Source organism: Mastomys coucha, unplaced genomic scaffold (genome assembly GCF_008632895.1).
Source record: "Mastomys coucha isolate ucsf_1 unplaced genomic scaffold, UCSF_Mcou_1 pScaffold4, whole genome shotgun sequence".
Taxonomy (NCBI): domain Eukaryota; kingdom Metazoa; phylum Chordata; class Mammalia; order Rodentia; family Muridae; genus Mastomys; species Mastomys coucha.
The window spans coordinates 38,034,774-38,057,018 of NW_022196910.1; the positions used below are offsets into that span (position 1 = coordinate 38,034,774).

General features: G+C 40.6%; 2 protein-coding genes across 4 annotated transcripts in view; one reads left to right on the top strand and one right to left on the bottom strand.

Moving 5' to 3' along the window:
- The window catches only part of Csrp2 (cysteine and glycine rich protein 2), a 20,427-nt gene extending 9,151 nt beyond the window's left edge, over positions 1–11,276 (top strand). Inside the window, exons 2-6 of the mRNA XM_031350263.1 lie at positions 3,658–3,770; positions 6,922–7,090; positions 9,326–9,455; positions 10,422–10,515; positions 10,990–11,276. Of these exons, the coding sequence (XP_031206123.1) occupies positions 3,659–3,770; positions 6,922–7,090; positions 9,326–9,455; positions 10,422–10,515; positions 10,990–11,066 (582 nt within the window). The 5' untranslated portion in view covers position 3,658 and the 3' untranslated portion in view covers positions 11,067–11,276. The remainder of the gene's footprint in view (positions 1–3,657; positions 3,771–6,921; positions 7,091–9,325; positions 9,456–10,421; positions 10,516–10,989) is intronic.
- Positions 11,277–13,346: 2,070 nt separating this feature from the next.
- The window catches only part of Zdhhc17 (zinc finger DHHC-type palmitoyltransferase 17), a 68,034-nt gene continuing 59,135 nt past the window's right edge, over positions 13,347–22,245 (bottom strand). For all 3 annotated transcript variants that reach the window (XM_031350260.1, XM_031350262.1, XM_031350261.1), the window contains 6 exons: positions 21,753–21,815; positions 20,107–20,200; positions 19,207–19,290; positions 18,081–18,238; positions 17,222–17,316; positions 13,347–16,272 (listed from right to left, as the gene is read on the bottom strand). In XM_031350260.1, coding sequence (XP_031206120.1) covers positions 16,134–16,272; positions 17,222–17,316; positions 18,081–18,238; positions 19,207–19,290; positions 20,107–20,200; positions 21,753–21,815 — 633 coding nt within the window. In that variant the 3' untranslated portion in view covers positions 13,347–16,133. The remainder of the gene's footprint in view (positions 16,273–17,221; positions 17,317–18,080; positions 18,239–19,206; positions 19,291–20,106; positions 20,201–21,752; positions 21,816–22,245) is intronic.

Genomic DNA, 22,245 nt, shown 5'->3' on the forward strand with positions numbered 1-22,245 from the left:
ACAAAAGCCCTTAAGATGGATGGGACCTTGATGTCTAGATACAAGCCACACAGACTAGTAGCAAGTGTGAGAACACTGAGATGTAGTAGAAGCAGAAAAGCTAAGAACATAGTGAGCAGGATGCCATAGAAGGCCTAGGTATTTCCTAAAAGTAGGCATGTTCACACTTGGCTACAGTGGCAATGCACACCTGCGTAAGAGCAGACTTATAAGTGAATTTATGGTAACTGCTGCCACATTAAAAAAAGGGGACATTTTAACCCCTTAAACAAGTGAAATCCAGACTGCTTTTCACTGGACAGAACAACATAAATGGTCAGTTAAATATGTTTGAGTGTCACTCCAGGACAAGTTGATCTGACCTTGGTCTTGATGGAGCTCTGTTTCCTCATTGAGATTGCTTCAAAGACAGATATCAGGATCAAAAACAAAACAAAACAAAACAAAAAAACAAAGCTGGCTACCAGGATATTAAATTGCCTGTGCTTAATATGGTGGGACCTTGATAACAGTAGTGCTTCCATAGCCAACTGATTACCTATAAGCCTGGTCTTATATGACCTCTGGTCTCCTTAGGGCCCTCCAGCAGAGGCCTTTTACATCCTTGAGTACTGAGGGCAGTCGGTACCAATCACTAATTGTACTTCAAATTGAAGCCAGCGCAGGCTGTTGGAGCTCGTACTCTGTGTCTTGGGTTTATAGTTAGGCTTAAGTTTCAATCAGAGTTTAAACAAAGCAGCACCTGTTTTCACAGAAGGGCATAAGAGATAGACACAACATCAAAAGAGAAAGCTGGGTGGCTTCATGGCAAGCCTCGGAACACTCATAGACCCTTGGAATCCTTTTATGCCTGTCTAGGCAGAAGTAGTTTCTGTTTGCAAACCGATACCCATGACTTGAGTACTAGCTAGTGATTATCAGTCGGGTCGTTGTGTGGTAGACCTTTGTGTGTGTTTATTTCAAGGGACAGGCTCTGATCTCACATGGTTTGAAAATCAAGTTCAGTGGCTCATATACCTAAGGGGTTCAGGAGAAGTTGAGTACAGCCAAATCAGGGGCTCCAAGACTCAGTCAGCACGTCTCTCTTCCGAGTTCTGGCACCACGGGACCTTGGGTTCCAAAGCACAGCTCTGGGCTTCCCTTTCACTGAGCTGGACTGGCCCTGTGAGGTCTTGTGTTCATACCTGGCTGAGAGTTGCCCTGGTGTGAGCGCTTGCTTTGGTCCAGAATGCCTGTTGAAACCCAATCCCCAGGGAGAAAGAGTGCAGCGAATTAAGTTAATTAGTGGATTAATGCCGCTCTAAAAAGGCTCGTGGGAGTGGGTTTCCTTTCTTGCTCTTCTGCCTTGTGTCTCTGGGTTGAAGACACAATCTTAGAAGCAGGGACCAGGGTCCCTCACCAGACACCAAGCCTACCAGCGCCTTGGTCTTGAATTTTACTGCTTTGATAACTCCGAGGAATCCATTTCTGTTCTTTACAGATCATCCATCCCAAATCTGTTACAGCAGCACGAAATAGGCTAAGACCAGCAGAGTCCATGCTTTCAAGCTCTGTGTGGTGATACAGGGATCCTGATGATATGATCAGGCATGAGCCCAGCCTCCTTCAGCATAAACAAGACACCAGATACCCGGATTGTTTCTTAGCAACATTGCAGATATCAGGGCTTTTGAGAAACTCCAGATATATTCTGGTTGGCCAGAGCCCGAGTCTGTGTAGCTCAGCATGTAAGCTTCCTGCCTCAGGGCTGTGGGGCTCATCCTTTCTTGCTATTGCCAAAAAACATGATCTGTCCATAAGCCTACATTGTGCCATGGTGGATCTGTCTGCCCTGCCTCTGTCTCCTGCCCTTTTGCTGACATGTTATTGTGTACCAGGTGTAGGTTTTCCTGAAACAGAAGATGACTACACACACTCATGGTCATTGTGGCGTAGCATTAAGTCTTTGGTGTAGTTGCATTTGCTGTAACATACCTGAGGCTGGGTTACATTATAATGGAGTTTGTTTTGGCTAATAGTTCTGCTGTCCCACGGGTGGTAGTAAATTGGTGTATTTATACATTGAGGATGGGTAGGTACCTTCTAACAGGTCTTTATTGTAAGAATTAATTTACCCCCTCTGTATGTGTAATTGTGGAACCCCCAGGAGCCAGATACTACCACTAGGCTTCCAGCCCCAAATGCTGCTACTTGGAGAAATAAAATTCTGGCATGAGTTTTGGTGAACACTAATGACAGACACTCAAACTCAAGTTTCTAAACGCTTGCCTGAATTTTGGCTTGAACTGGTCATTTCAAATCTCTGTGAGCTAAGAGAGAGGTTTCCTCCACGCTATGCTGGATAAAAGTCTGGGAGGGGGGTAACCAGAAGAGGGACAAAGCATTTTGTATTAATTGTATAAATATTTAGTAAAGTTATTGTCAGGCAACTTAGTAGAGGTCTGGACCCACTTTAATGGTTGTATGGGAAATCACCCCCTTTTAAGGGCAAAGATTGAAGCGTTCTGCTTACCAGAACTTCCAAGTATTCTAATTAGGTCTATATTTCTAAAGGAAATGTCAGCTTTTATAACTAGCCATTTTCTAAAGAGGCAAGGCCACATCCAGAAACTTAGCAGGCAAAGACTGCAAATACCCCTCACAGAAGGGAAGCCTAAAAATCAGTGTTGGGAAAAGAGAGTATTCCACTGTGTTTGTCAGTAGATCCCAGTCAGGGGACCACAGAAACAAGGTCCCTTCTCAGCAGGCTGGCTGGGTGCAGTGGCTCAGGCGGTTGAGAGCGAGCGAGCACTGGCATTCAGAATTGGCCAGTTAAGCTGTCCCAGGAGGCCAGTTTGTTAAGGGGGATTAGTGAATGTTGCCCCTACATCATAGACAGCCTGGGATTTCACATCACATCAGACCATGTTTGGAGGCTGCCCCCACATGCTTTGACAGTCACTGCCAAGGCAGGGACTTGATAGCCTTTTCTGTAGGCCTGCAAACCTGCCGGAGTGGGAAAACCAACTGTTGGAGGGACTAGGGGCTTTGGGGGTTAGTGAAGCGCACAGCAGCTTACTTGGCAGCCATCTGGACAGACGTGTTTGTTGTGACCATGGGGGTTCCGTGCCGTTGTGCTGGCCACAGGAAGCTATGTGAACTGTAACTGGACTATCAGGTACATACAAGTGTGTTCATCGCTCATGTACGTTGTTTAGAATTCAGTGTCTTTGCAGTCACTTAAACATGTAGCAAAAATCTATATTAACTGTAAGCTTTCCCGCTGAGTTTTAACAGGCTCATTAAGAACTGGGTGTAGGAGAGGGCCGTGTCTGCTTCTCCACTCCCGTATTCATTCCTGTGGATTCCAGGGGCTTATTCTGCATTGTACTTTGGTGACCTGTCTCTTCCACTGGATGCAAAGATTCCTTTGTCTTCTAGAAAAAAGAAAAAAGAAAAAAAAAAAAAGCCGGGGTGCTGTCTGAGCCAGTTTCCTAATGAGAACTATAATTTGGGAGTGGAGATGGAGCTATTTTGGAGGAACGCAGGCTTCTGAAAGATGTGGTTTGGGTGGTTCATGAAGAAGCACGATCTGCACGCATGATCTCCTGGGCTGAAGCAGCCCAGCCCGTAGGGAACTCGTAAAACAAGCATCCTATTGCATCCTTTGTTCTGCAGAATGCCTGTCTGGGGCGGTGGAAATAAGTGTGGGGCCTGCGGGAGAACCGTGTACCACGCTGAAGAGGTGCAGTGCGATGGGCGGAGCTTCCACCGCTGCTGCTTTCTGTGCAGTGAGTATGGTCCTCTCCCCCCCACCCCCCCAAAACTGGTCTGTGAAAAGCTCCAGTTTACCTCTTGAAGAAAAAGAACACTAGCTAAGAGTAATGGTTTAAGAATGGCAGGTCGATTTTTTTTTCCTTTTTTTTGTTTTTTTAACTGCTAAGTCATCTCTTCTTCCGAAGGGCGGTTTTTATGTCTTTGATCTTAAGACACTGAGCACTGAGCCAGGGGGAAGACCACCTAGCCCTCAGTTCTGGCAATTTGGCCTTTGCCTTTGTCACCTCTGTGTCCCTGGAACAGTCTGGCACCTACCGAAAGTTTCTGGCACACCCTGTGTGTTTGGCTTGGTTTGGTTAATAAGTTGATCTTTGCCAGTTTTCTCTTTCCAGCTGGGCTCCTTTCTGACATTCTTACACACTAAAGACTGAAGTTCAAAGTCTACAAGCTTGGTTTCTACAGAACCTTCTAATTTGACCTTCTATAATAGTGGTTCTCAACCTTCCAAATACTGCGATCCTTTAATACAGTTCCTTGTGTTATGGTGACCCCCAACCACACAGTTATGATTCATTGCAAACTGTTATGAATCGTAATGTAAATATCTGATATACAGGAGATCTGATATGGGCCATGGGGGTCTCGACCCACAGGTTGAGATTCTCTGCTCTACTGTATTCTTGTTCGTTGCTCATGGCAATTGGAATTCTCAATTTGGAAGAAGAGTATAAGATACCTGGGTCCCTACAGGCATGCTGGGATTATCTTGTCTATTAGGTGTGTGGTGTGGAAGGAAGTAGGGTATAAAACGCTTATCTCTGTGTTCTGAAGAATAAACACCCCATGAGAGAGACAAGAAAAGGAAAAAAAAAAAACCCTTCAGAAGACACATAAGTCATTTCAAAAGCCATAGCCTCATGGCCTGAGAAACTCACCACGAGTCAAACGATAAAACTTTCTTTAATGAAGGATCCATGCATGCAGAGATCTGCCTTATTTATAGGTTATACAGTGAAGAGTACCGTAAACAGCTACATTTTAAACATAAACTTGCTGGGCCAGTGCGTGGTGGCGCACGCCTTTAAACCCAGCACTGAGGAGGCAGAGGCAGGCAGATCTGAGTTTGAGGCCTGGTCTATAGAGAGAGTTCCAGTTAGGTGACACTGAGAAGATATTGAGACCCTGTCTCCAAAAATTTTTACATTAAGATCTAAACTTCAGGATAGAAACTTTCAAATGTAGCTTATCTAGCTTCCATAGCTGCCAGCCTTCAAGCTGTCTGGACTCATGTACAGTATATGTACTTCACAGACAGTAAAAACTAACAAAGCCGTGGTTATAAAAAGTAAAGTTATATTTATTTGTTTATTTATTTATTATATGTAAGTACACTGTAGCTGTCTTCAGACGCACCATATCTCACTACAGATGGTTGTGAGCCACCATGTGGTTGCTGGGATTTGAACCCAGGACCTTCGGAAGAGCAGTTGGTATTCTTAACTGCTGAGCCATCTCTCCAGCTGGAAAAGTATTACACATGCATTTTTTGGTAACTTCATAATGGCCACAGTCCCTCAGATGTGGAAGCACTATTTCTTTTCTAAGGTATTTCTAATTGTTTTTCTTTATGATGTTTTTTAAGGGAATCTGGATTTCAACAGGCACATAACTAAGCAAAATGTTGGAAATCTGAAATGCAAATACTTTAGAAATTGTTCTCATTTTCTTCTGTACCATAACAAAACCAGTGTTTATTTACTAACTATCAGGTTCTTCACTGTCAGCTTTCCTCTTTCCTAATACTTGTCCCCGCTCGCTGTCTGAAGCCTTACCAAGGTAACTCAGGGTCACGCACAAATCCTTGAGAGCTTGATGCAGAGGCTAGGGCTGCGGAGGGAAGAGGGATGGCCACGCGGCAAGCTGTGGTTTTAGACCTGCTGTGGTAACATACATGGGAGTTTTTTGTTTTTGAGGTCTAGGATTTGAACCTAGGGCCTTGTACTTGCTACACAAGTTTTATTAGTGAACCATATCTCCAGCCCTAACATACATGTTTTTGAGAACAGATTTTGTATACATTTAGACTGTGTCAAGGCTTTAAGGACAGGTGGTTAATATCTTTTTAAGGAACTACATTTTAGTATTGAGCCTGAAGTTCAGGTCCATAGTAGCTGCCACTTATTCTTCTAGAGAATACTTTAAGATAGAAGCCCAGTATTTAACTTTATTTTAAACCAGCCAGCCAGATCGTCTTTTGCCTACCTCCCCTCCCTCTTTTTAAGGGGCAAACGTCTTCTCTCTACTCCACTGAGGTTTGCTTTCCAGCTGCCTGATTTGCCACCAGCGAGTTCCCTCACAATGTTTTTTTTTTTTTTTCTTCTCAAGCCAACTTGAAGTTTTAGAAAGTGAAATAATGTCTGGATATAGCATGATGACATTTGGCAGTTTTATGAAGTGGGGTCCGTAGAAATATCTTGTGGTAAGGAATCCATCAAGAAAGAATGCAGTCTCCTTTGAGACAGGGAACATAAATGCTGGCCCAAACCACTTGATGAGTTTCAGACCTACTTATCACCGCCGGGAAAGCTGCTGGGGAGATGGAAGGATGATTTTTCTTTTTTTCATTCTAGACTAGGGATGAAAACTAGAATTTGGATTTATTTATTTATTTATTTTTATTCAGAGGATGCTCTTAGAGGAGAGAGGGCAGCAGAAGCAACTGCCGGGCACTCGCTCGCAGCTCTTTGGTTCTTATCAGGTTGTGATGTAGCAATTTTGGGTGTGACAAGGCAGAAGGAATGAGTGGTAAAAGCCGAAGGGTTTGCAAGCAAGGCATTATTAATTCACTCTTTTAATAGGCACTTCTAAGATTTCCTGCTCTCCTGTCAATAGGCAGATTCTATTTGAATCTCTGATCTTGAAATATTGACATTCTTGGGAAGCAGCTACCATACATACCACAGAGGAAAGCTACTGAATCTTCAGGTGAATGGGCTGGCCAAACAGATGCTGCTCATGGCTTTTGGGAAACATCAGGATAAACTGTAGGACTTAGACAGCCTTTGTCATTTGGAGGCACCACTGTTTTAAGTTAAGATAGCATATACACATACACACACATACATATTGTAACAATGTTTAAAATCTATCTTCCCTGGGGCTTAGTGGTTTGCAGGAAAAATTTAGACAGTACAACAGTGGCAATTCATGATGAAGAGATCTACTGCAAATCCTGCTACGGAAAGAAGTATGGACCAAAAGGCTATGGTTATGGCCAGGGTGCTGGCACGCTCAACATGGACCGTGGTGAGAGACTGGGCATCAAGCCAGAGAGGTGAGAGAATATTTGTTACCCTCTTAAAAGCCGGCAGAACAGTTGCTGTCGCTCAGGCACCAGGAGCCTGCATATGTAGCTTAAACTAAGCAAGCAAGATGTAATGTAACTTCTACTAAACACTCATATGACCACTACGACGTTCTGTAATGTCAAAATACTGACAGTTTTATATTTGAAATGTTAGTAATTATTGCAGGGACTTCTAGCTCTGGCTGTATAGCATTTTAATGGGTATCAGGAAAACATAAGTCTCAAGGAACACTTAAATTATCATCCCATAGCACTTTGGAGATCAAATATCTTGAACTAAGTGTCTGAATTCTGAGATGCTTCTTGTATGCAATTAAGCCGTCCACAGAAAGGCCTTATTCACTGTTTCCTTGGGAAATTACGGTCCTTCAACTTAGAAATTAAAACAGTTTCCTGCTTCTGATGACCTGAGGGACAAATGTGAAGCTGTGTCTTCAGTTCTGATTCTAAAGGCCCAGAGTGTTAATCCGCTCAAGTTACCTAATGCTTCCTTCCCATGCTCAGGAAGTTCATTTGGAATGTCCTCTACTTCCTTCTTTCTTTTTTCCCTGTCCAGAAACAGCCAATATAGCCCTAGTGGACACTGTTGAAATGTACTATACTTTTCATGTTCTCCCTTTAAGTGCGTCCCTGATTCCAAAGGTTTAATTTCAAATTTTTCCAAGTACACATTACCTCCAAATCTTCCCATCAATGAAAACTAAATTCACCAGACCCCAAAAGTCAGTGATTGTAGCCAGAACTGGAAAATCCCACTGACAAAGGAAGCTACTCTTTCTGCCCTGTCCCCACCTTCCCAGCAGTAGGCAAGCTCTGTGTGCACACCCTGTGTGCATCGGTAATCCTGTGTGCTCCTTCTGGCTCGACCCTGTTCTGACCTTCCGCTGGGACCAGGTCTTCTTTAGGACTCAAAACCACGGCCTATCTTTTAATACACAGATTAAAGAGTTTCACAAGGGGCTCCTTGAGAGGTGGCACTGAGGTCATTCATCCCATCAGCAAGGTGTTTGTAACATCTGAGCCTCCATTTTTAAATCTGTAATATGAAGAATCCATACCCTGTGAAGTTGTTAAAAAGCCAGGGGGTTGTGATCTCTGTCAAGTTCTTAATGACATACTGGGAACTTTTTTTCTTAGGACTCTAATCTTCTAAGTGTTAGATGTCATTTTTGAAAGTTTTTAAAGATCTTATCAGTAGGCTTGGGAATGTTTTGAACATACACCAGTGTTAGGTACAACTAAAGAAACACTGTGAATTCATACTTTTAGAGTCAGCTACATGCAACTCAGCAATGACACCAAGACAGCAATCTAGCCAACAATTCATGGAGAAAACTCCTTTGTGACTCAAACACAGGGTGAAGAGAAGTGAAAGGGCAGCAAAGTCTTTGAAAAATTACTTAACAACAACAAAAAAAAATCAGCATTTTTATATTAAGATTTACTTATGTGAGTATTTTAACAGGTATTATACAGTGCAGAGTTGTCACGTGGCACACCTGCTGACTTCAGGTTCTGAAATGCCCTCAGCCAAGAGGATGCTTTGCATAGTCTAATGTGGCTGCTTATGAGTGAGGGAGATCAATCCCTGTTAAATACGATTGATTCACCCTTGATTCACCCTCGTAACCCGTAAACAGTGATAAAAATACCATCTGGCCACGGGAAACCGTAAAGCAACATAGTTGAGTGACAGGCAGATTTCCAAAAGTAGTTCCCAAGAAGGAAAACAGCTGAGTTACTCTTTACCTGCTAACAATACAGGGAGCCAATCATCTGGAAAACGTGCCTCCCTTCCCTAGCTGTCAACCACTCAAGTCAGCCAATGGTCTGCAGGTATTTTTAACACCAGAATTGTTTACATCTGACTTGGCAGTCTCCTGTGAAACACAAAGCTATGATCAAGTTACATTGCTGTGTCTATGGGGGAGAGAGAACTGTGTAAGTAAGCCAGTGCTAGGGACTTACAAATGCTGTTCACACTTAGAGGGAAAGATACTGAGATTTCAACCTCGGCTTGACTTTTTCTAGTCCTGATGAATCCAGACATAGGCAAAGTTAGTCCAGCCGTGAGTACTTGAGGTGTTTATTTTTTGACAACTTGTGACATGGCCTCCGGACAGCAGTGGAGTTCCGAAGCTCATGTTGGCTTATGAGGACATTTGGAGAAACACTGTCTCATTTTTTTCTCCTTTCCTCCAGTGTTCAACCTCACAGGCCTACAACAAATCCAAACACTTCTAAATTTGCCCAGAAATATGGAGGTGCTGAGAAGTGTTCCAGGTGTGGGGATTCTGTGTATGCTGCTGAGAAGATCATTGGAGCTGGGAAGGTGGGGTGCTGTCTCTAACTGGGAACTCTCTCTTTCTCTCTCTCTCACACACACACACACACACACACACACACACACACACACATGCATACACAGAGAGACACAGACACACACACAGACAGACACACACGCATGCATACACAGACAGACACAGACACACACACAGACATAGACATACACACATATATACACGCATGCATACACAGACAGAGACATGCATACAGACACAGACATGCATACACACACAGACACACACACACACACTGGGAACTGTCACACACACTGGGAACTGTCTCACACACACACACACACACACACATATGCATGCATATACAGACAGAGACATGCATACACACACAGACAGACACGCATACAGATACAGACACACTCATGCACACACACACACACACGCATGCATACACAGACATGCATACACACACACACACACACACACACACACACACACACACACACACACACTTCCCTTTCCCACTTAGGCAATGTGTTCCGGTTTAAGATTAAGCATTTCCAACAGAATTTCCATTGGAATCGTTGGTTTCTGGAAGCAAGAGCCATGCTAACCCGTCATGTTTAAATGAACCTGCTTTCCCTGACAGTGCCAAACTGCCAACAATCTCCTGTGTACAGGTTCTGCAGTATAATCAGGGCCAGGGTACCAGATGATTGTTAGACTTGTGGACCTGGAAACATTACCACTTAATTCCTTCGAGCTGCTTAACTTTGAGCCAGGCAGGTGGCAACATGGACGGAGCAGACTGGGTTGGTGGCAAGGCCAGAGCTGCTCCCAGGCAAGCAGCCCTTTACGGGTAGCTAGGAAGGGAGGACAGAAGGGAGGGTAGCATGAGAAGGTTGCGTGTGCACTGGCTTTCCCAGCCCTTTGCTGCATCTAGATCACAGCAAAGGAAACGGGCCTCTTAAACGTCCTAACACAGCTGTCTCTTCCAGCCCTGGCACAAAAACTGTTTCCGATGTGCCAAGTGTGGGAAGAGTCTGGAGTCTACAACTCTGACTGAGAAAGAAGGTGAAATCTACTGTAAAGGTAAAAAAATCTCATCCCTGCTGTCCATTAGTATCGCCAGAAAAGAAGACACAGTATACTGTTACTGTTTGAAAATGAGACCCAGACATGTTAGGACAGTGATTGCACCCTCCCATTCCCATGTGTGCATAACTCCCACAGGGTTGGGAAGCTGAACAGTAAAGCGCTTATGTAGCACATTCACAAGGCTGAGCCCCATGCTCAGCACTGCGTCCCCAGGTCTTTTGACTTCCTGTTTTAAGCCAGGCCTATGCCCATGTGAGGGTAACACACATAAGGTAGCTGGATTTCACACTTGCAACTCATCAGGATGCTAACTACGCTGCAGTGAGAGTTTCTGGACTTGCTTCAAACAAGGATGCTCATAGCAGAGCACATTTTATATCTTAAACTGAACTCTGGCAGAGCCTCAGTTTGCTTCTAAATTTATGGCCATGTGTTAATGAACTCTGACTAACTCCCTTTCCTTTGTAGGGTGCTACGCAAAGAACTTTGGGCCCAAGGGATTTGGCTACGGTCAAGGAGCGGGGGCCCTTGTTCATGCTCAGTAACGGTGTATACCCAGTAAGCACGACAGAGAATCTCCATTTCCAAAATGCAGATGGCCTTATAGCACTCACTACTGTGACACAGCCAGCACTTGGCACTGTGCATCACACACTGCCTGTGGGGCTGGACTGACAGCACTGCACTCTCCCACCCATTCACTAGCATCTAAGAGCATTCTTCTACATTTGAAATAAAATTTTGTCTTGACTTGGGTACTATCTCTTAATTAACCTTTTGGAGGAGCTGTTGTGATTTTTAGAAGGCGGGAACTTATCTGGTTCCTTCCTCCAGTGAAAACCAGTCTCCTGATTTTTTTTTTTAAAAAAGAATCAGGTTGTTAAAAAGATAATCAACTCCTTTATGCAGTAGGCTAACATGCACTTTGAGAGCTGAACAAGGTTTTAAAAAAACCATTTTTACTTTTGAGATTTTCATGTGTGTGTGTGTGTATATGCCAACAAAACACTTTTTTGAAGGTGTGCTCACTAGCCATTTTCCAGGCTTCCACACCCATACACAAATAGGCAGATCTCTTTAGCCATCAATATGCCTCAACTCATGGTTACCAGGCTACGACCATCACCGCTTCAGCTCCTTGGAGCTGGCATTTAGCACTCATCACCTTTCCCTTCTGCCCCATTCGAGTCTGCTGGTGATGACTCTTGTCAGGACAGCTCCCTAGATCTCCATTAGTAATGCCTGGGTATGAGTCATGGGCTGGGGAGGTGGCTTGGTGAAGGTGTGACCACAAGGACCTTTCGGGTCTACCTGCTGAACCACTGAGCTCTGGTTCAGAGACCCTGTCTCAAAAGTAAGGTGATCAAGTGAAACACCTGATGTCAACCTCTGCTACTCACATGGGGGTGGGGAAGGTCCCCACCTCCCCACAGGCAGGACCATAAATAAAGCATTGCTGGAGCTTGGGCTAGTACACTTTACACAGAGGGTTATTACTAAACCGAGCAATGTTCTAGCCTTGCCTAGCAAATTTTAAAATCAAAACCAAAAAGAAAACTTTTTCCAAGTAACTTAACTGAATTGTGGAGCTAAGTTCAAAGTCTTTAAGAAAATATCTAGCATTAATAAAAAAAAAAATTACTGGGTATGAGAAGAAGGGGAAACCTATTAAACACACATCATCTATAATGAGGGTGAGAATTATCAAAAGCCACCAGCACTGGCAAAGATGTAAAGGGGAAAATGGGAGAGGAGGTTAAGGAAACACTCACCCTGTGGGGTAAAAGTGTCAGGAAGTGCTAAAAACCGTTCAAACAGCATCTAGTCAACAGCGGAAGCCTTATAAACAGGACTTGCTACCCATGTGAGTAACCGGAACTGCCTAATTGAGATTTCTTGGGAGGGAGTGGGGGACAGAAAAATATCTGAAGAATGATAGAAATTTCCAAATTTGATAAACCTGTAAATCTATAGATCCAAGCCTTTTGATGCTATAAATCCAAATAACTAAGTTCTAAAATAGTGTCATCTGTTAAAACTTCATCAAGGCAGGCAGGAGTGGGGATGCATATTTCTCATCACTGCTGCTTGGGGAGTAGAGGCAGGTGGATTTATGGCCAGGCCCCAACAAACCAAAAGCTCTGCAACTCTAGCAATGGATGGTGAAAAAGCATCATCCAGAGGCCAGGGCTGTCTGTCAGAGCTGGCCTCCTTCAGTTTGTGATTTAGACCAACACTGCATATTCTACTTGCTACTACAGATTTTCTACTTTAAAAGCCAAATGCATTTAACAAACGTTTAAGCACTTTGAGGGGATGAGGGCCGGTTTCCTAACAAGCCCTGACCCCAGATGTACCGCTTTTTCAGATATTTCCATAAATTAGAGCCAGATATCTGACAAGAAAGACCAACCAATCTGGCAAGGACAGAGGCATGTACATAATGAAGAGAGTGCATCACAGGAACATGGAGTTCAAAACATTGTCTCGAGCTCTAGATAGTTGTGGAGCCCTTCTATCTCATACCATAAGGTTAATTATGAACTGAATGTTAGTCCAACCTAAAACCACCCGACGTTAGTCCCAGCCTCTGAGAACTCAAGAAACAAGACGGATGAAAGGGAAGGGTTTCATCATAATTTTGCCTTTCAAATATGCAAAAGAAAATGCTTTTTTTGTTTCCCATGCTTAGCATTTGAAGTAATCAGGATCAACATTTGGTAGAAATCATTTTGTAAAAATAATGCTTTAGACATATTTACATTCAAAATTCAGATTTCTATTCTTTCTGAGGTCCCTATTAACTCCATGGAATCCAAAATATACTACAGAAAAAGGTCTTTTTATTGAAAAAGATTTATTCACACTGGGGGAGCCAGAAATTTTAGAATACCAACAGTTTTACTTTTGCAAATCCCTATAGATCTTGCACTTGACTTCATCTGATCAAAACAAAACTATAGAGTCTTTATATTACAGTTTTAGCAATTTCTAAGTGAATTGAACAGACACCACATTTAAGAGTCAATATTTATTTTGATTAATATCTTACAAAACTTTGACAGGTTTAAATTATGTAAGGAGGACTGATTTATTAAACACTTTACAAGTTTTTCTTTCCACAGAGTAACACAGTAAGTAGCAGAATAATACTTGGCACAGTTATAAATAAAGAAAATATAAAACAAAAACATTCATAGCTTAAGTAGGATGCTTCTTTATGCCTAGTATTTAAAATAAACTCCTACAAAAACAACAAAAATATGAATGAAAAATTTTCAAAGAACTTAGTCCCTACTTTCCTAAAGGAATCCAACTGACCAGTAAGAACTATCCCTCAAAGGGAACCTTTCAAACACAGCCTGGGAACTGGATTCAACTGGCCCTCCACACAAGCCCTGCAGAGTAAGGGAACGTGCTGCACAGCTGTCTGTTACAGACACACTGAGACTGAGAGAGTCTGGAAAGCGTGCCCTTGCACATATTTCCATGGCGTCACACATCTACAGGGGTGTGTCTGCTTTACTGAGAAGCATCTCTTGCACTGAAAGAATACTGTACCACAAAGAAAGAACATGGTAACAACATCCTTACTCAAACTGAGAAAACCACCATAGTCTTTAACTGTTGATAAAAAGGTATCTGATAAAAATTGCAACTGAGTCTTCATGTGAAGTGACTCGAAATATAAAATTAAAACAAATCCTAGCATTTTATAAACTTTGAATTTAAAAATTACCTAAAATTTCCCCCCATTAATAGCCAAAACTAGCAGACATTTGTACAGCTGACCAATTGTTTACATTCTATGAGAAAATGGTACAATGCTATCACCACCCCACACCCATCTCTTCCCTTTTCAAAAATAAAGTACATATGCCAATTCTAATATTAAAACCCTCAAATACAATAAGGGTATTTCGTGGGGGTGACTTATGGTCACAGAGCTTACTATAAAATGGTAGTACTTGGAAATACTGAGCATCAACTATGTACATGTCCGCTGCTCCTCTCCCTAAGGCAGGGCGGGTGTACCACTAGATTGCTTTAATACCTGTAACCAGCATTTTACAGGGAATACTAATTTTACCTAGCACTGGGCATGCAGTGAACTTGCAGGGGATGGTGCCTATTAACAGCAATATTGAACATCACTACAAGCTCATTAATATCTCCCTTTTCTTTTTGGTTGGACAAAATGAAATGAGCAGCTTTAAAAACACTAATACATATAGACACAGAGCAAACTATTTGATAAATTATTTATATACAGATACACATTCTTTACACTGGTCTAGGATGGCAGTCTGACCCCGCCCCAGCCCCTCCCACAGGTTGCGAACCACAGTTTGCTACAGCATGTACAAGGGCTAACCAGAGTCTCCCTGTAAACAATATTCATGGAAGCAGTGACAAATCAATCCTGAGGGTGTAGAAACGCTGCAACAGAACGTGATCAGTGTGTCACATTTAACAGTAAAATCTGAGAAGGCTTCCGAAAGTGGTACCAACTTCAAAACATATTCAATATTGGAAGAATCAAAACAACCCTGGGTTTTAAATTCCACTTTCTGATAGGTCATTTAAAAAAAAAAGAATATTCCATTAGCTTTTCATTTATTCACATGTGCTATATACAGAGATCATGCTCCATCTTCAGCCTAGACTCCATTATTTTGTCTACAATTTGTTTTTCAGCTCTGAATTTAAAAAGCATATCCATTTATCTTTTTAATAAAGAATTTTGCATTAGCTTATTTGTTTTGCTTCTTGTTGAAAAATCCACCTTAACTCTTTAAAAAATTGGGCTGTTTTGCACAAGAAATTAAATCCTAATTTATGCTTCACTGGAAGTATCTGCCAGTATACATTCTATGCAGTGTATCATGCACTTAGTAGGGCTTTAAATTTCAACAAAATAGTATGACTTAGTATACTCATGCAAGTGCTTTATTATCAGACCGTGAGACCTCAGAGCAAGGTTACTAGAAATTATTTCACTGAACTAGAAATAACCCAGCATCCCAAGCGCTGGCGGCAACAGAAGAGCGAGCACGTTTCCATGAACATTATTTTCCCGTGCCTTTGGGGACACAGTACAGTAGATCTCTAATAAAACCACATGATTTTCATCACAGTATTTACATGTACATATAAAATGTACATAATACTAGTTATCAATTTAAGACAATTTTCTTGGAATTAAATGCAATACTCTTAAGTACTGCATAATAATGTAGCTGTATAACATAAATTTAGTTTTAGTTATAACAACATTTATCCTCAGTATGCCATCTCTAGTAACAGAATAAGTTCACTTTTTCATGAAAAATGTTATGAGAACAAAACCAAAAAGTCGAGTATGATGTGAATTCAAACATTAAAAACCATGAAAATTCTTTTTATGATCTTTTCTTCCTAGGCGTGGCAGTGTGTTCTGTCCATGTTTGCTTTTGTTAATAAAAGTACTGAACAAAGGCTGTAAAGTTCACGTTAGCCCTACATATAGCATGCTATTGGTTCCAAGGATGTGGATTTGAGGGAGAGAGACAGGGACAGACACAATGTTCAGGCACCACTCAGCAACACTGACTCCTGGCACACAGAGGCTGCTACACAAGCTGGTACCCAGATCCTGATATTTGGTCATATTCTATAGTGTATTGCCTGGTCCAGTCCACGATAACAGGACGAAAGAGGCCACAGCATCGAAATTCAAAGAAGTCTATGATATTCCTTATACATCCATGGCTAAAATCAGACCCCAAAAGAAAGAATTCAGTTAGTATGAATGACTTAATGACTTCTATACACTTTTCATGTTTACATTTTTTTCTAAGCTTAAAAACTCAGGCTGCTTGCAAGAAAGAAGTAATTTATCACTGCAAAATGAATATCCACATCTCTACCAGCATTTATTTTATTCTAAGATACTACACAATTATACTTTATAGTGACCCAACTGCTCCATTTCAGTGCCATATATATTATGTTTCTAAAACACAACAACAACAAAAACCATGCTTCATCAATTACTGACGCTTTGCTAATAAACCAAAGTCCAAAATTGAGAAAAGAAGTAAAAGCAAAAACAACTATACAGTCTAAATTTGACAATGACCTTTAATAAAATTAACAGACTATATAAAGAATGTCACAGTGAGCTCAGGGGCTTTACGACTTCAGTAACACTTAAAAAGCAGTCCATGTTACACCTTCTATAGTGTAATCATACCTCTACTATGAGTCTTCCTTTTTATGTAAAAGTTGGTTTCCCTTCCAGAAGTAAACAATAGCTAATCATACTGTAGATGTTTGAGGGTCAGTAGTATCCTTATAAAAAAACCTGAACTTTAAATATTTCATGTAATTAGTGCACAATTACTTCTAAGCATCAGGTAAGAGGTTAACTTTACAGTATATATTAAGAGTATAACTGTATACTGTATAATGTGAAAGATTCATCATAGTTATGATGAACTGACTAATGTCACTTCTACAAAATCTTAAATTCAGTAGTAATTAGATCAAGTGTATTCACAGCTAAAGGAAACATCCCCACTTCAGATGCTGTTCAATAGAAAGCACAGATACCTATGGAAAACACATCCCTTTGACGTATTTAATAGATATTATTGAGTTTGCTTTCTAAGAAAGCATGTAACAAAGGAAAATACTACATTTATAAATATATACATACTTGAATGGGCTTTCAATAGATGTTGTTGTAACTTTAAAGTGCTTGTATCTCCTGGCGTTCATTCTTTCATTTGTAGTAATACCTAAACATGTTATCTAAGAAGGAAAAAAAGCAGCTCATTATCCTTTGTGATCATTTAATAGAAACAAAATTCTCTAGCACAGAAAACTGGTTCCCACAGATCATCAAGCTACTTCACAGGAGCACTGTAACTGTGAAAAGTAGCCAATTAAATATGAAAGTATATGTACAAACAGGTTGCTCAACACTGCACATACACTGATAGACCCTGAACACAGCCTCCCCAGAGTCTTTTGAAATAAGTGCCACATGCCTGTAACCCTAGCATTCAGAAAGCTTAGGCAGGAAGATCCCACATTCAGTCAGTCTGCTCTACAAAGGAATACTATCCCAAAAAAAACAGAGAGAAAGAGAAAATTCATGAAAGACTTTTGAATAAATACTTTTATAAACAACAAATCAGTATCATTAAACACAAAATTAACAGTCTCACAATGTAAGTTTATATATATTCCACTGCAAATACCCAAATAAAGAGTGAAAATTCGGCCGGGTGGTGGTGGCACACGCCTTTAATCCCAGCACTTGGGAGGCAGAGGCAGGCGGATTTCTGAGTTCGAGGCCAGCCTGGTCTACAGAGTGAGTTCCAGGACAGCCACGGTTACACAGAGAAACCCTGTCTCGAAAAACCAAAAGAAAAAAAACAGAGTGAAAATTCTTCTGCAACTAGAATATGAAAGAAAAGAGACAGAAAGAAAAGGCAAATAAAAAATAAAACTGATGCTTAACAAGCTACAAGGGATGGAGAGACGAGGTTTGCAAGTTGTATTGTACATACCTGGTACATCTGACACATGAGTAACACGGCCACCCACATGAAATGAAACACGCTGTTCAGAAACATCCAAAACATCCAAGGGGAGCATGTGGCAATCTGAGTAATGTATGTCCAAAATCCATCCTTTGTGTAAGTGGTCTCACAGTGAAGTCCCCAGTCTAAAACCGAAGACAGGTGACACATTTACTCTTCCAGTCACCTCAGGTGTACGCTGACAGTCTAGATTTAACTCATATAAACAGCAATTGTTTCTATAATCTTAGTTAGTTTTATAAGGGATCAATAAAAACATACCAGAGCAAAAACTGTGAAAATGGCTGCCAAACTTAAAAAACATTCCTGTCTGATAACAATAAACAGTATTAGACTACTATTTCATGTTCCCAGTACTGGAGAAAGCGCTGTCTTTTAACAAGATAAATGATACAAGGCAACTTACAAGTTGGATTTTTCTAACACAAAACTGGCAAAATTATTATTAATGACTTCTGCTGGTAGCAAAGTATTTCTTGTTAGGTATATTGATCTAGAAATCTGGTGAAGTTCCTGGGCCAGATCTTTTCTTCATCTCTCTTTGGGGATTGTATTTATTCCTGTCCTTTTATTTACTGCTATCTCTATTTTTCAATGCCCAGAATCACAGGAGGCAGCATCTTCTTCTAAACTCTTAAACAAGTAACAATTTCTCTTTAAACAGTAACTTCTGAAACCTGGCAACCACTGCCTGATAGGCAGTACTTTATACCACATTTTGAGGAATATTTTAAGTTTATGCAAACTTAACTGTAAGTTTGTTTTCTCAACTGTTTGGTGGGAAGAGAAGCTAGCATGGTCACCGTATCCGCTCTGGCATGTGACTATGAAAGTTAGTGTATCTGACCCAGAAACTTTTCAAAGCTTATTAAGACAACAAAGGACGTTCATATTAAAGGGGACTCACTGACTGTTGTTTGCTTGAACTAGATACCAAATACGTTTGATAAATAGGTTGCCTTACTTTTTTCTTTACGTTCGATAGATGCCCCCAAACAATAAATTTTATGTTAAAAGATTAATTAGTTAACACAATAAATGCTAAGTATATAAACATTTATGTTTTAAGAAGGCAGAAACTAATTGTACTCACAAGAAACACAACCATAAATCATCCAGCAGATCATAAAAAGCAAGAAGAATAGGTAGCCCATAAAGTATCTATGGTTGCCTGCACCTAAAACAACACAGAAGCAGGTGTTTTCAGCTAAGAGAACAACAACTGGGCACACTTCCCCAGGAATGCATGAGAGTGTGGTAGGACTTGGACGGCAATCACATAGATTATTTATTTTATAAAACGGTTCAAGGAAATTGTTGTAATAACAATTTTAAAATAAGAATACACTTGTGATGAGAGCAATGATGTTCATTCTGAAGGCAAGGCAGTCCCCAAAAGAACACAAAACATAACTGTGGCTTTCAACCCTACTCTTTAGGTATGAGGGTCCCATTTGACCTTTCTGTCTTCTGTTTATAACCGTGCAATGGAGCTTTCCAGGAGCTCCTCTCCCACTGCGGCCATGCAGTCTACATAAGCACTTCCTCTCTGTCCATCCACAGCTGCTTTCAGATGGCGAAGGGAACCTCTCAGACTGCGCAGCAGCACTGAGGTGTGCGGTCTCAGCTCCTCTTCTTCCCTGCCTGACACATCTTTCAAGTATTACTAACTACTGCTTTACTCTCTCCAGCTTACTACTTAAATGAATAGTATTTGCCTCATCATATGAATTTCCTTCTCACGCGATGGAAACAGGAAGACAAAGCAGACATCAGAAAGAATGCAGTCAAACAATCAGGCTCTTCAGACTGATTTTCACACACACCCCATACACAGACATGCACTCAGTGGATTGCTATACAGACAACCAGAAGTTAATTTAGGAAGCATGTAAGGTGTAAGAATGAACTATCTATTTAAATACTGTACTTCATTAGTTACCTGAAGGAATTTAAACTAACAGCACACTTAGAGGTCGCTAACATAACTTACCTACACAGTTACCCACCCATGGGCAATGGTGATCGAATTTCGCTATACAGCGATTGCACACACCACAGTGTTTGGACCTCACCGGCTTCCGAATCTAAGAATACACAGTAAGTATTATAAAGACACTGTATATAAGAAAATAAAAGCTGAGCATTTGTATTATCAAAATACAACTGAAAAGGACAGTACTATATTTTTTGAGAGTTTTTCAACATTTCAAACCAAGAAATTTTGAAATATTTCAAAAATATCAACATTTCCAAACCAAGAAAACTAATCAAAATTACTGTTAGTTTGTTCAAAACAAAAATTATAGCAACAAGGAAGGTAAAGTACTCCACAATATGAAAACAATCTGTTAACAAGAAAGAAAAGAAAGGCGAATGTTACAGAGTAACAACTGAGCTCTGAACACTGTTCCTTTGGACTGAATAGTATGTGCACAGGAAGTGCTGTGTACAAACTGTGTACAACTGCTGTACAAACTCTCCAAAAATAAGAATTAAAGATAAATCTGTTACAGTACATGATTACATACTTAATTCACTTGTTATATATTATCCTGAGGTAGCCAGGACAAAGTAGACTGTAGCTCTTAAACCAACAAGAATGATCTGTGGACTAAAGACAAGCAGTTGTTCTTTCTCATAGATATGACTAAATCTATTAAGACGGCACAAGATGCATCAAAACCTACCCCCACGTGTAGCACTCGGTTATATTTTCCTTTAGGTAACAACACTTAAAAAGAATCTGAGTAACTTGCCAAAAACAACAACAAACAAACAAACAAAAAACCCAACTAGTTTAATAAAGAACATGGAAATGGATAGCTATCTTCTGTCAGGTGGGAATGCCCTTCTCTGACAGGAGGTGAAAAGGACATGCCCAAACATATTTCAATCATAAATGGAAAACTAAGCTGTCTAAATCTTCCCACAATCCTAAATTATGTGAATTATTTTATTTATTTACTATTATGTACTAATAAAAAGATATTAGTTTATTTACTATTATATACTAATAACAAGACATTAGTTTACCTGAAGTATATAATTTAAATGCCTTTAATTTGATGTATGATTTGGGAAATTTTAACATTTGTGGCAATGCTCACAGTATTTTCACAAATATATAAAAATTAAGTTTAAATTATCTATCATAAGATAACTAGTTGATTTCACAAACACTACTTTCAAGTTTTAATGTATGACTCGACTGAAAAGAACCACTTTTCAATTTAGTGACGACATAGTACTCCAAGTTTCACAGACACTTCCAGACAAATACTTCACGTGTATTTAAGAGTATCTGTTTGAAAAATAATCTATGGAATTTTCATATTGTGACTTTTAAACTCAAGAAAAAAATTTTAACCATAGCTAAACCGTTTGCTGTTAAGTAGTTGTGAGTTTTCACTGAGTCCCATTTTGAAGGACAGAGAGGATGAGAACAGGTATGAATGAGACTGCTGTGCAGTCAGGCTCTGCTCCTGGGAACAGGCACAGCCCAGACTAGGCATCTCTCACCGCTTCATCGACCACAGACTACAGGATGTGTGCGGTGCTCTACCTAGTTCTCCCTCTATGCTCTATGATACTGTCAGCAGGAAGAGGAGAGAAATAAGAGAAGATAAAGAATATTACCAAGCAGGTACTGCAGAATATACTGAGGTCCAGACTTCCAGTCTCTGCAAGTTCAACTATCGTCTGTGGATTTAAAAACAATTTTTTTTACTCAAAACTGAATACTGCTCACCAATTCTTTTGCTATTACTAGGAATCAATAAACATGCCATTCTTCTCAATCTTTTAAAGTTCAAATAAGACCTACTGATTGACCCGTCTCTGCTATTTCATTACCATTTAAGAACTGAAAAACGTCAGCACAGCTATGCAGTCTACCCAAAGAGGGGAGGAGACCACAGAATTTGCTAATGTTAATTAATGGACAGAAATGATTCAATAAGATGTTTCCTTTTTAAAAGAGCTTTCTGGTTTCATTTTCTTATGGTTTCTTGCGATAGGGTCTCCCATAGCCTAGACAGGTCTATTTCCTGGTCCTCTTGCTACTACCTCCAGAGGGCCAAGATCACATGTGGCATTTCAGCTAAAACAGCTCTTAAAAAAAAAATCTGCA